This window comes from Paroedura picta, chromosome 2 (genome assembly GCF_049243985.1).
Source record: "Paroedura picta isolate Pp20150507F chromosome 2, Ppicta_v3.0, whole genome shotgun sequence".
In the NCBI taxonomy this organism is placed as follows: domain Eukaryota; kingdom Metazoa; phylum Chordata; class Lepidosauria; order Squamata; family Gekkonidae; genus Paroedura; species Paroedura picta.
Window position 1 is genome coordinate 76,681,089 of NC_135370.1, and position 13,958 is coordinate 76,695,046.

Here is a 13,958-nt window from a genome sequence, read left to right on the forward strand (position 1 = left end):
TTTGCATAGATCCTGTCCCTGTCAGAGAGTAGGGAAAATAATCCAAACTGAATAAGACAGTTAAATTTCAAATCATTGACATTCCAGAGAAATGCAGCAGACATATCATTATTCAGTAACATTCTGGCACAGATTTAACTGGAATATATGAAATTACACGGGAGAGACCAGTGTCTGAACCTAGGTCCATGTGCATACAAAGTTTGTTTCCACCCATGAGCAGATTGATCCTAATTATATTTAAACAAGTAAGTTCCTCAGTAATCAATGGGTCTTACTCCCTTGAACTAAAAATTGAATTATGAACCGTTCTAAGTAGAACCACTACCAATCTTACTGGAGTCAAAGAAGGTCTCCTTGACCATTTAGTTAAACTCCCTGCTCAATACAGGAAAATAAAAGCAAGACTATTCCTAACAAAGCACTTTCAAGCCTCTAATAAGAGACAGATCCCTCCCCCAAGTTCTTTTGTCAAGCTGCCATCACCCAAAGGAAATTTCCACTATTGGTCAATCACTATCTGTTTTCCTAGCTCTTAAGGCCATTAGACATTGTCTTCTAGAGCAGCAGTCCTCTCTTCACCAGGCTAAATATGACAATTCAATTTTTCTCATAGGATTTGTTTTCCAAACACCTGACCACCAGTACATTCAAAACCTTCTTCAAATGTGGAATTTGTCTACAATCCCAAAGTCTTTTTTCATGCCAAGATCCTTTCTCAACACTTTCAAATTCCCTTACTATAGCTATATAATTTATTCTTTTTGCCTGCAGTTATCTTTTGTATTTCCTCCTCCATTTGGCTTTCAGCTGTTCATAGGTCTAAATTAAAGTTAGCTTCAATTCCAGTAGCACCTTAGAGTTTTTTTTGGGGGTATAAGCTTTTTAGAGTCATAGCTTCCTTCATCAGACTCTCAAAAACTTATATACTGAAAATCATGTTGTTTCTAAGGTGTTACTGGACTATCTGTTCTACTGCAGCTAATATAGCTATCCTCTGAAGCCCAGCTAAATGGAGATTTTATTTATTTTAGGCTTTTAACAACATTCAATTTGGAAGGTGGCAGTTGTGTACATGGTTATTCATATTGAGTCCCACCATAGTCAAAGGAAAACTTTGATTCACAGTAGCAATCCTAATAGTCTCATATGATGTTAATGGTATTTTACCCAGACAGACCCAAATTTTACGCTAAAGTACTACTTTTAAAATCTAAGAAATAAATGAGTGAGTGAGTGAGTGAATGAATGAATCATTTAGTCCTCACCAATCATAAGTGACATGGGACAAGAGGACACATCGTTGGCTGGATAGCTGCAAGGGTCTTATCTACATCAGCCAAGGAGAATGGATTGAAGTGCTCTAAAGTGGGACCTTGAGACAACCTAGGGGAGTCTAATTCTTTTCAAAGTAGGTCATTTGCTATATAGAAAGTAACTGTTTTTTGTGTATAATAGATATCATTTAGCACATTAAAAAGTAACAAATTTAATGGTCTTAAATCCCAAAAGAGAGGGGAGGAATGCAATCTGACACCTGAAGTAGTCATTTAAGTTGTTGAACAGATGAACAAAGCCAGAAGGATACCAAGAGAAAACCTGTTAGAAAAACAACAGAACACCCCTAGCATTTACATAAACCTCTCAGCTCAAAACAGTACAATGCATCATCAGTGACTTACAACTTTTACTAGATAATGACAGTTCTCTTTCCCAAGCACTGGGGGTGATCAACCTTTTCTTTTACACAGACAGCCCCCCAGTTTCAAACAACTCCTCACCCACAACAATGCAGCATCTCATGTGAACATGGACACTGGTACTAGAGCTTGCAACAAACCCAGATGCCAACTTTGCAGACATATATACTCCACTGCCACAGTTACTGGACCTAACAACATCACCTATACCATCAAAGGCTTGTACACCTGCTCATCTTAGTATATACCATCAAGTGCCAACTATGCCCCTCTGTTCTCTACATAGGACAAACAGGTCGAACCTTACGCCAATGAATTAATGGGCACAAGTCTGACATCAAAACCCACAAAATTTAAAAACCTGTAGGGGAACAATTCAGCCTTCCAGGACATTCAATAAGGGACCTGAAAGTGGCTGTTTTATTGCAGAGGAACTTCAAGAACAGGCTAGAAAGGGAGATTGCAGAAATGCAAAACTATGATATACCAGGACTCAACAAGGACATAGGTTTTTTTATCCTACTATTCATGCTAACCTTGTTCAACTCGTGTATCCATATTTCTCACAATTTATGTTATTTGTGATAATGTGACTGTAAAGTAATGTAATGGAATTTTGAGTTTGACTCCCTGCCTTTGGGCTAAGATAGTTACCAGTAATTCCCTTGCAGGAATGTTTTACATTTGTATGGAGACAGATGGGGCAAGCAGCATATGGTGAGGTGCGACCCTTTCATCACTGATACAGGTAGTTTGGTTTCTCTTTGTATTTTTGTAAACTACATTGAATTCTAGGGGATTGATTGGCTATTTTGACAAAAAAAATATCATTGGCTGTATTTGGTTGTATGACACTGTCTACTGATGTAACAGAATTGATTTTTGCCATATATTCCTTGTCATGTAAGGAGTTCATAGTCTGAGGAAGAGTGCTTGCACTTGAAAGCTCATGCCCTGAATAAATCTTTGTTGGTCTTAAAGTTGCTACTGGACTCTGATTGCCTTGCAGGGTGGGAGTTCGGGGCTCAAAAAATACGCACACACATATTGGCATGAAAAGGCCACAACTTTATTCACCACCACCCTAACGAGGGTTGGCATGGCAGAGGGTTAGGAGCCGGAGCAGTCAGCCGACTGCCTCATTTTCCCTGGCAATGGCTTTACCCTTCCTGCTTGTTCCCATCCGGGAAACCAGGTTCCCTCACCCATTGCCCCTTGCTACCCGGGAAGTGTTCCACCCTGGACGCCGGAGGAGGCGCAAACCTCTTCAGCACCCGTCCAGGGCCACTTGGCTCTGTGAAAATCTGTGCCAAGCCCAGCCGGGCTTGGCACCCGCTCACATCCCGCCACCTCTTTAAGGAGGTCCCTTTCCTAGGGAGTTGGCCACGCAGGGCGAACTCCCTCCAAAACTGGCTCCGTCCTCTGCCAACCCAAAGTTGCGACAAAGCAAAATCCAACAGTGTAACACACCAGTGACCATGCACCAACACGCTTGTACAACCTGGCTCCCAAACAGCGAGAGTATATTGAACGCATAACTTGATAACCATGGGAGGGTGGTTGGGGAACCCGTCCGCGTCCCTGGCCGAAGAGGGCCAGAACAGCACGAGGCGCTCCTCTGCGCCTGCGCTGGCCCTCTCCAGCCTATCCAAGTGCGCCACGCCGCTGCCAGCGACGCTTGCGCACTGAGCCTCCCCCCTCCCGCACATTTTTTCCTGCCCGCCCCACCCGCCGCGGCAATGGCGGCCTCGGCTTAAGCCGAGCCGCAGATTTTATCAAATTATTTTAAATGATTTTAAAGGCAGCAAATTGGAAATACAGCACTACTTTACTGTTGACAGGATTGTAGTAGCTCTATTATCTACCCTTGTACAAGTTCCCTGTAAATTAAGATTAATAAACAAACAGAATCCAAAGAAATCCCAGCAGGAGCTTCACTAACAGACTGCACCTTCTAGCTGTTGGAAAAGGAAATTTCTGGTATACAAAGAAGAGGAAAAGAAGACCATGAAGTGGGCAGCAAGAAGACAATTAGGATAGTGAAGTCAGCACATTTTCTCCTGTAAAGTATCATCCCTTGTCTGTCTAGTAAATTCAGTAGCAAGTCTCTAAAGTTATTTGAATGGTTCTGGGTTAATCTGCATTAGTATCAGACAGACAACTGGACAAAAGAACATTTATTAAATGAAAATTGGAGCTAAAGCTCAATTAAAATGCATTCTACTAAAAACATTTTCAAAATATTTTTAAAAGATGGAACTAAATTGAGTAATGATTCATGAGATGAATATAAGACAGAAACCTTTATTTAGCAATCACTGATTGTGAGAAAGTCTCAAGACCCACCTGGTATAAGCACTGAAGTCTCACAGCATAGATAATACAAGACACAAGAAAAGTCAGCAGGATATTTATTATGACTGCTTAGATGTTCTCTTGTGGCCTTGGTCTCTCAAATGTCTCATTGCTCAAGAATAGTAATATTCAACAACTTAAATGACTACTTCAGGCATCAGATTGCATTCCTCCCCTGTCTTGTGGGATTTAAGACCATTAACTGTGTTACTGTTTAATGTGCTAAATGATATCTATTATACACAAAAAATAGTTACCTTCTACATAGCAAATGACCTAGTTTGAAAAGAATTAGACACCCCTAGGTTGTCTCAAGGAGCGCTTCAATCCATTCTCCTTGGCTGATGTAGGCAAGGCCCTTGCAGCTGTCCAGCCAACTATGTGTCCTCTTGACCTATGTCACTTATGGATGGTGAGGACTAAATAATTCATTCATTCATTCATTCATTCATTCATTCATTCATTCATTCATTCTCTCACTCACTCATTTATTTGTTTCTTAGATTCTTATCCCGCCACTCTCTGGGAACACCTAATGGGGTACAATACAAAACCCCTCATAAAACACGATAAACCCCCATCCCATAACAAAACAACGAAACATAGATAAAATAGGATCAAACAAGATTGGTGTTATAATCCTTCCCCCCATCCCTGCAGCCATCCACACCCCAAGGTGGGGTACACTAGATGTTATTGCCTAACCTGAGGGGGGGGGGTCCCCTGTTGTTGCTGGCTCTGACTTCAACCAAAGACCTGGCAGAAGAGTTCCATTTTGCAGGCCCTGCAAGACTCTGATATCTCCGTTAGGGCCCTCAGCTCTCCTGGAAGTTCTTGGCCATGGTGCGCGTCAAGACCAGGTATGCATCTTTGGGGCCATGGACCTCGAGTAGACTACCACCCGCAGGGCAAAGTGCCCTGCAGGGGGCATAAGGAGGCAAGCAGTCCGTCAGACAGATCACTTTTGAAAAAGCAGAAGCATGATCCTTCTGACCTGGCCAACCAGTGCCCAGTTTCACAGTTACAGTTTCTGGGCAAGGTGGTTGAAAGCTTTATTGCTCATGTTTGCTAGCATGGGGAAAGACAGTGGAGTTAGTATGCTAGTGAACAATAATACCCCAGGTGGCTCAGTGGTGTTTTGCAGTGTTGTGGAGCCAGCTAGGGCATATTTTTTTGTCCCCTCCAGCATGCCAAACTCAGAAAAGGAGCTGGAACTTGTCAGTCACATGGGTCTGAGGCCCTGTAGCTGCCCAGAGCAAAAGAAGGGAACATGGATATATCCATATTCCCTTGCTGCATGGCCTGAGTCGGGCCATACCTGGAACAGGCCCAAATCACCGACAACCCAGACTGCCACCCAGTGGCAACCGGAATATCTCCCAGAGCTTGGTCTCTGGGTTTAGCTTTGCCCTTTTGGTTCCACCCAGTAGCTCTGGCCAGAACATCATTTGGACCTGCTCCTTCTTATTGCTGTCAATACTGACTTACTGTGGATGGAAGGGTGATTTTTTGAGATCTTCACCAAGAGAGGCTTGAGATTAGGTTAGGTCAGCTAAGTAGAGAGGATCGGCCAGAGGACAGAGAGAGCCCCTGAGATAGGTGGGATCTCGCCCTGTGATCGGACCCCTCTCGCTAGCTGCTAGAATTGGTGGGTGGGGGGAGGTGGGGTTGGGTGGGTGATAGTGTAAGTGGGCTGGGCGGGCTAGGGTGGGATGTAGTTGTAGGGAGAAGGACCTAGGTGTATTAGTGCCCTCTCTTGGGGGGGGTAGGTGGGAGGAATTATGGAGGGGGAGTTCTGGTCAGGGGGGGGAACATATAGAGGGGCCGGGATCCCGACGATCACAGGCCAGGGGCGCTATGGCTGGGGGAGGAGATTGGACAAGAGAAGGGTTGGGAGCACTGGTGTCCCATATAGGGCCCGGCCGTAGAAACACGACCGGCGCTCTGGGTGTGCTCGATCCCCTTCTAACCTCCGTCCCATCCCCAGGGATGTGAGGGTGGAGGCTAAGGGGAAAGTGGGTCCGACATTGGTCTTGTGCAATGCAAGGTCGATCAAGAACAAGGCTGCGACTCTGCAACACTTCTTTGCGGAGTCAAAGGCTGACCTTGCGTGCATAACGGAGACCTGGCTGAGAGATGGAGAGGAGGTGGCCTTGAGAGAACTGGCCCCAGCAGGATACTCCGTTCTTCATCAATCCCGGACCCACAAGAAAGGAGGGGGGGTGGCAATCTTGGTCCGGGAGGCTCTCTCCTACAGGGCTCTCCCGGGGCCGGAAATCGGTGGGGTGGAGTGTGTCGGTATTGAGTTGGGCTCGGTCGAGAGCTTGGCTATCTGGCTAGTATATCGTCCGCCCAAGGCTCCGCCAGATGCCCTGCCCCGCCTGCTGGAGGCGGCGGCCGCCTGGGCGTTGCAGTTCCCCAGGGTTCTAATCCTGGGTGACTTCAACGTCCATGCGGACGCGCCCTCTTCAGGACTTGGCAGGGACCTGGTGTCATCCATGGTGACACTGGGGCTCTCGCAATTTGTTGCTGGGCCCACCCATTATGCCGGCCACACGCTTGACTTGATTTTTGGCTCCGGGATAGAGGTGGATCTGGATACAGCTTTGGCTGTGCCGTGGTCAGACCACTATGCCCTGCGGGCCCGGCTCGAGATGCCACCCCCTCCCCAGTTGGGCGGCGGGCGTATTTTTGCCCGCCCGCGGAGACTCATGGATCCGCTCGGTTTCCAGAATGCTCTGCGGGACCCGATGCCTCCTGGCGACTCACTTGCGGCCATGGTGGGGGACTGGCAGTCCTGCCTGACGGCCGCCATAGATGAGATCGCCCCTAAACGTCCTCTCTGCCCTCGACTCAAACGGGCCCCCTGGTACACGGGGGTGCTCCGGGAGAAGAAGAGGGAAGTAAGACGACTGGAGCGAGTATGGCGGAAGACTCATGACGAGGCTACAAGAACATCTTATCACACGCTTATGAGGGCGTATGAGATGGCGGTGAAAGTGGCTAAACGTGAGTTTTTTGCCACGCAAATCGCGTCCGCAAGCTCTCGCCCGGCCCAATTATTCAGGATAGTTAGATCACTTACCGCCCTTGAGGGGCGCCAAAACACCAGACAATTGGAAATCGACTGCGAGGCATTTGCGAGCTATTTTGCGGATAAAGTCTTGTCACTCCGCCGCGACCTTCCCGCCACAATTAATACAGTGAATGAACTGGAGACCTGTTGGCCGCCTTTGGCAGTGAGGTTTGATGGCTTCAGGCGGCTCTCTTCTTCTGAAGTGGACAAGTTGCTAGGTTCGGTCAGGGCGACCACCTGCCCCCTCGACCCCTGTCCTTCTTGGCTCCTCAAGGGAGGTGGCCAGAAGATAGGGGGCCAGCTCAGAGACATCATCAACTCCTCCCTGAGTACGGGAGAGTTTCCTGAGTGGCTCAAGGAGGCGGTGGTACGCCCTCTCCTGAAGAAACCATCGCTGGACCCGCTGGACCCTGTTAACTACCGCCCAGTGTCGCATTTAGCGTTCCTGGGCAAGGTGGTGGAGAGGGCGGCAGCGGACCAGCTCCTGGCATTCTTGGAGGAAACTTCAGCACTCGATCCATATCAGTCTGGCTTCCGCCCTGGCCACGGGGTGGAGACAGTTTTGGTCGTTCTGCTGGATGACCTCCGTCGCCAGCTGGATAGAGGCGGGTCAGCCGTGTTGGTCCTTTTAGACCTATCGGCGGCCTTTGACATCGTGGACCACGAACTGTTGGTCCATCGCCTGGCCGGCACGGGGATACGGGGCACAGCCTTGTGCTGGATATGCTCCTTCCTCCAGAACCGGTCCCAGAGGGTTGCTGTGGGGGATGAGCTCTCGCGGCCCTATAGACTCCCTTGCGGGGTCCCTCAGGGTGCGGTCCTCTCCCCCACATTGTTTAACATCTTTATGCGCCCTCTGGCCCAGCTGGTACGGAGCTTTGGGCTGGGTTGCCATCAGTACGCGGATGACACCCAGCTCTATCTCCTAATGGACGGTCACCCGAACTCCCCCCCGGAACCATTTGCCAGATGTTTGGAAGCGGTGACAGAATGGTTCGAACAGAGTCGCCTGAAACTCAACCCCTCCAAGACGGAGGTCCTGTGGCTGGGGGGAAGGGGGTGGGAACAGGTAACGCGTTTACCCACCCTAGCAGGGGTGCAACTTACCATCGTGCCCCAAGCTAGGAATTTGGGTGTGACCATTGATGCCTCCCTGACTATGGAGGCTCAGGTCAAGAGAGTAGCGGGCCAGGCATTTCTACCTTCAGTTCTACCAACAGTTCTACCTTCGCCAGGCCCGGCTACTAGCGCCCTACCTGTCCTCTGACCACTTGGCCACAGTGATCCATGCGACAGTCACCTCCAGAATAGATTTCTGTAACTCGCTCTATGCAGGCCTACCCTTGTCCCTGATCCGGAAACTACAGCTGGTACAAAATGCAGCTGCCAGGGTCCTCACTGGAACATCTTGGAGGGCCCACATCCAGCCGGTGCTGAGGCAGCTGCATTGGCTGCCAATTGCTGCCCGGATCCGGTTCAAGGTTTTGGTTTTAACCTTCAAGGCCATACGCGGGTTGGGACCCACATACCTGAGGGACCGCCTACCGCTCTATGTCCCCCGCAGGGCCTTACGCTCTGCGGGTGAGAACCTGTTGGTCATTCCCGGCCAGAAGGAAGCACGCCTAGCCTCGACCAGGGCCAGGGCTTTTTCAGTCCTGGCCCCTACCTGGTGGAATGAGCTCCTGGGTGATCTGCGGGCCCTGCGGGATTTGTCAGCTTTCCGCAGGGCCTGTAAAACGGAGCTCTTCCACCAGGTCTATGGTTGAGGCTGGGGTCAGCAAATCAGGGACATCGCTCCCCCCCTAGGAGTTGGAGTGTACGCTACTCCCCTATCCTTTCCACCTCTTAATAATTGGGGGAGGGATGGGATTTTTAGCTGCCATGTTAGTTAGTAGATTGATATTTTAATGGGAATTTTAACGGGATTAGTTGTTGTGACCCGCCTCGAGCCTATCGGGAGAGGCGGGAAATAAATCTAATAATAATAATAATAATAATAATAATAATAATAATAATAATAATAATAATAATAATAATAATAATAACATCATGCAGAACCAGGAATTAGCCCCGCCACCAGACAAGGGGTAAGGCAGGGCTAATTCCTGGTGCAGAAAAGGTCCCTGTGAGGTAGGTGAGGCTGAAAGAGCTCAGCTAGGACTGCATATTCAGAGCAGTACTATCAGGGCTGTGACAAGCCCAAGGTCATCCAGCTGGCTGCATGTGGAGGAGTGGGGAATCAAACCAAGCTCACCAGATAAGAAGATTCCTCTCTTAATCGCTATACCATGCTGTTGTTCCCCTGGAGAAAATGACTGCTTTGGAATGCAAATTCTATAGCATTATATCCTGCTGAGGGAGGGGTAGAAGGCATGGTCATTTATTCTTAGAATAGTGTCTAGAGCTGTCTATAGATGAAGACATATGTTTGATTTGTTAGACACTGTTTTGTCCTTTTCCCTGGACATTTCTTTTTACCAACAGCATTTTGGGATGTACAAATGAATGAATGGATGGATTGATGTGTGTGTCCGTGAATAAATATAAGTATGTATGTATGTATGTATGTATGTATGTATGTATGTATGTATGTATGTATGTATATGCACATATTTGTTACCATAATGCCCATTTCTTCCATTATTGTTGCAGGAGTTAGCCAGGTGTATGTGTTTAAAAGCCATTTTATGCTATTTATATACAAGCTACATATAATAGATGCAAAAATAACCTTGAAAAATGTATAGATATTGTTTGCCCTTTTCAAGTTAAACTGACAGTGTTTTGGCAAGGTGTGAGAAGTTATTGGGAGGGAAGGCAGTATGGTGTAGCCTGATCTTATCAGATCTCAGAAAGCTAAGCAGGGATGATACTTGAATGGAAAGCCATCGTCTCCATAGGTTAGCTGGAACCTGATTGCACAAAACACACAAGGAAACATATTTCAAGTGAAATAACTGGGAGAGGGAAAGATTGGGCTTCTTCATTGTTCATCCTCCAGCAGCCTGATTTATTGGAAGGCAGGGACTTCTTTTATGCTGCTGAGTCTACCCTCAGAAAGAGTAAAATCAGCTCAATGATTAGGTCACTCACTCAGTCAGATTTATTCCATATAGCCAAAGGCCATGACGAATATACAAACAATCAATCAGTCATCTCAAAAACTAAGTGAACTATACAGTTTCAATATACAATATAAAATCAGCATTATTATTAGTTACAAAGAATTGAAACAAATCAACTCTTGCAATCTTTTCCTAATTTTCATTGCAGCTAAGGTGAATAAAGCTACACTATGAGTTAACAGAAAAGTCCTGATCAGACAATAGCAAACACATCTCTGGCTATGTGTACCCTTTGTATTTACCAAGAAGTTTTCCAGAAATCTGAATCTTGGGGGCAGTGGAGTGCATAATGAAATGCATTTTCTACAGCTGGATTTCAGCAGATGTAGTTCCTGTGCATATCTACCTTCCAGGTGGGCCGTTGGCATACTCTGAAAACGTAGGGTCGTAAAAACCTTTCTAAGCTTAGGGTTTCTGGTGTTTCTATTCTTTTCTTCTAATACGCTGATATATTACCAGTTTTATTGATTTTTATATCTGAACATCTGAATAAAATGGGAAGGGGTGGTGGGAGGAGTTGAGACACATCACCTAACTGCCAATGTGGTAGGCTATCCCATCTCTGCCAGTGTTTGCTCCCATCCCGAGCAGCCTCAGCCATGACTCCTCCAGGCCTCAGCAAGGCTGTGCAGAGGGAGGATGGAATAAGGGAGACCCCGTCAGCACTCCCCCCACCTTAAAAAGGCCCACTGCAGCCTCTCCAGGTTGTAGCAGGCCTGCCCAAGGCAGAGGTGAAGGAGGAAGGGAGTCCCCACCAGCACTCCCCACCACCCCAAAAAGGCCCGCCACAGCTTCTCCAGGCCTCGGTGATGCTGCATGGGGTAGAGGGGGGGGGGGAAGGGAGTCCATGCTGGCAGTCCCCCCTTGCCTGGGGTGGGGGCGGGGGTGGGGAGAGAAGGCTAGTACCTGTTAATTAATTACAATGGGATTTTATGCTACTTGAGTAAATAAAAAGGAAAAGAAAGGAAAAATAAAGCTTTTTGTGACACTCATGAAATGCACTCTTGATACAGAATAAGACTATAGCTGAGAGTGGCGGTTTTAGACAATATGCATCTTAGAAGGTGGGCTCCAAGTAGAAACACTTTAGAAATATTGGTTGGGGCTACACCAAACAAATTCTCTTGACCACCCAGCAAAATGTGTTTGTTTTTAGACAAGATAATTTGTTTTTAGACAAGAGAGCATTTTTTGCTACTAGAGTAAATAACAAGGAGATGAAAGGAAAGATAATACACATAAAACTATATACAATATGATTTCTTCACTGTTCAAGTAATACATTTGCTTACTGTCTGTCTATATAATCTATGTAGAAACACCATAGTTCTTTGAACTCCTCCATAGGTCTGTTGTTCACTAGACTGGTCAGTTTAGCCATTTTGACTAAGGGTTTCTGATGTTTCTTAAGTATCATGAACGATGATTTTTCTATACCCAGAAGATAATTTAGCATGATTTATGATTGTTCTGTCTTTTATGGCATCCTGGCTAAAGAGATTTGAGAAAAATCAGTTTGTATTTATCAGTTCTCAACAACTCATGAATGCAGCGGAGCAGGTTGAAAAGAATGAAAATATTTCAATAAGGCAAAGTGAATTCAGTTCATTCCCCATAGCAACCCCACTTCTGCTCTAACAAGAGCAGCTGGTGTACACTGGAGGCAATGTGTAGGTGAGATAAGGATGTGGGAAGAGGTGAGAAGCCCCTCTCCCTCCTCATCCATTAATACTTCCATGAACATACAGCTCCAGAAGCTGCATTCAATAAAGACACCACAATGTTGCTTTAAAGAAATAAAGAAAAAAACATGAAAATCACATAAACAAGAGCAACTTCACATACATTGACAATGGGCACAGGAGTTGGCTGATCACTGTTATCCACTCCCTGCATTGTAGAGAGATGACCCATATCCCTGCTTAATGTGGTGCTGAAAAGCATTTTGCTTATTATTGATATATTATTTCCATTTTAGCTGCTTTACTGCTTGATGGCTTGCCAAATAGTTCCCCGTGTCTGTTCTGTCTGTGAGAAATTCAGTTGGCTCTAAGATGGAGGACTTTCCATCTGTCTGCCTGAAACTCATTACATGAGATTGCAATGTATACTTCAAATGCAAAGTTACAACTTGCCTTTGAAGCCCCCTTGCTGAGTCCATGATCCCTAAACCTCTGGTCCAAATCATATAGTTAGTGGAAACACTGGCTACAGTCCTTGAGCCTCTGATCCCACCTGGATAATGGGAAGAAGTGGCTGCCTGAATGCATGTGTCATTGAAACAACCAAAAATGAAATTAGTCATCCACTATGCCATCCTATGAAGAGTTACACCCTTCTAAGCCCATTGACTAAATGGATTTTGAAGGGTATAGCAGTGTTTAGGATGACTCTGCAAATACTTCAGAACACCAGTCTTTCTCATCTTTGCTGCTGTGGAGACTCATGTTCTTTAAAGAGTTGCCCAGACCTGCTTGTTAGTCATATAACTGCCACAGAGCCTATTGTTCAGAGTTTCTTGAAACATAATGAATTTCTTAACAGTCTTTTAATGGCAAATTTAACTTCCTTGTTTCTTAATGTATAGATCATAGGGTTCAAGAGAGGACTTAGAAAGACATACCCCACCGAGATCACTGTGTCCTGATCTAATGAAGATACAGACTTGGGTCTCAAATACACAAAAGAAGCACAGCCAAAATGTGTTATCACCACAGTGAGGTGGGAGGCACAGGTAGAGAAGGCTTTCTGCCTGCCACTGCTGGACTGGATCTTCAGGATAGCAGAGAGGATGAAGATATATGAGATAATGATCAGTATGACTGTTGCCAACAAAACAATGGCACATAGAATAATAATGACAACACCTGTCATGTAGGTGTCAGTACAAGCTAGCCTCAAAACAGGTGAGAGATCACAGAAGAAATGTCTGACTCCTCTGGGTCCACAGAAAGGTAACCTGAATATGAGGGCATCAATGCTGAATGATATGAGAAATCCTGTCACAGCTGATGCAGCTACTAGTTTGGCACATGTCCTATGGTTCATCAAGACCTGGTACTGAAGTGGGTTGCAGATTGCCACATATCGATCATAAGCCATAACTACCAGCAGAAAACAGTTGTTTGCCCCCAGGCCAAAGAACCAAAATATCTGCAAAGCACATCCAGTAAATGAAATTGATTGCTGCCCTGTCAGTAGCATTAATAGGAGCTTGGGGATGGTAACCAGCGTGGTGCTAGTTTCCGAGATTGAGAATGCAAAGAGTAGAAAATACATTGGGCTGTGCAGGGTCCGGTCAATCAGTATGACTGACATGATGATGATGTTGAAGACCAGGATAGTGGAATACAAAAGAGAAAAAATCAGGAAAAGCAATGTTGGGTTCTTCCCAAGAACAGAAATACCCAGCAAGAGAAATTCAGTCACTGAGCTGATGTTTCCTTTATGCATATTCTAAGAAAAGTTATTTGGCCTAAAAGGGAAAAAAAGGTGAGTTACATGATTAACTGAGGCATACAGTTTAATGACAGCAAATTCTCAGCTCTTAAATTACTCAAAGTGTCATGAAATATTGTAAATTGTTCATAAGGGGAAAGCAATAGTACAAGAAATAGACAAGCTGTCATTATGGAGGTTATGCAATACATGCATGACGTAGACTGGATAGTACCTAATGTGTCAATTCTACCTCATCCTCCA

General features: G+C 45.9%; 1 protein-coding gene across 1 annotated transcript; it reads right to left on the reverse strand.

Moving 5' to 3' along the window:
* Positions 1-12,764: 12,764 nt before the first annotated feature.
* LOC143828704 (olfactory receptor 10T2-like) lies at positions 12,765-13,709 on the reverse strand. The gene has a single exon (XM_077318947.1). The coding sequence runs from the start codon at positions 13,707-13,709 to the stop codon at positions 12,765-12,767; it is 945 nt and encodes a 314-aa protein (XP_077175062.1).
* Between the last annotated feature and the right edge of the window lie 249 nt (positions 13,710-13,958).

Excerpts from the sequence above, each read along its gene's own strand:
- LOC143828704 (XM_077318947.1), bottom strand. The coding sequence starts at position 13,709 with ATGCATAAAGGAAACATCAGCTCAGTGACTGAATTTCTCTTGCTGGGT.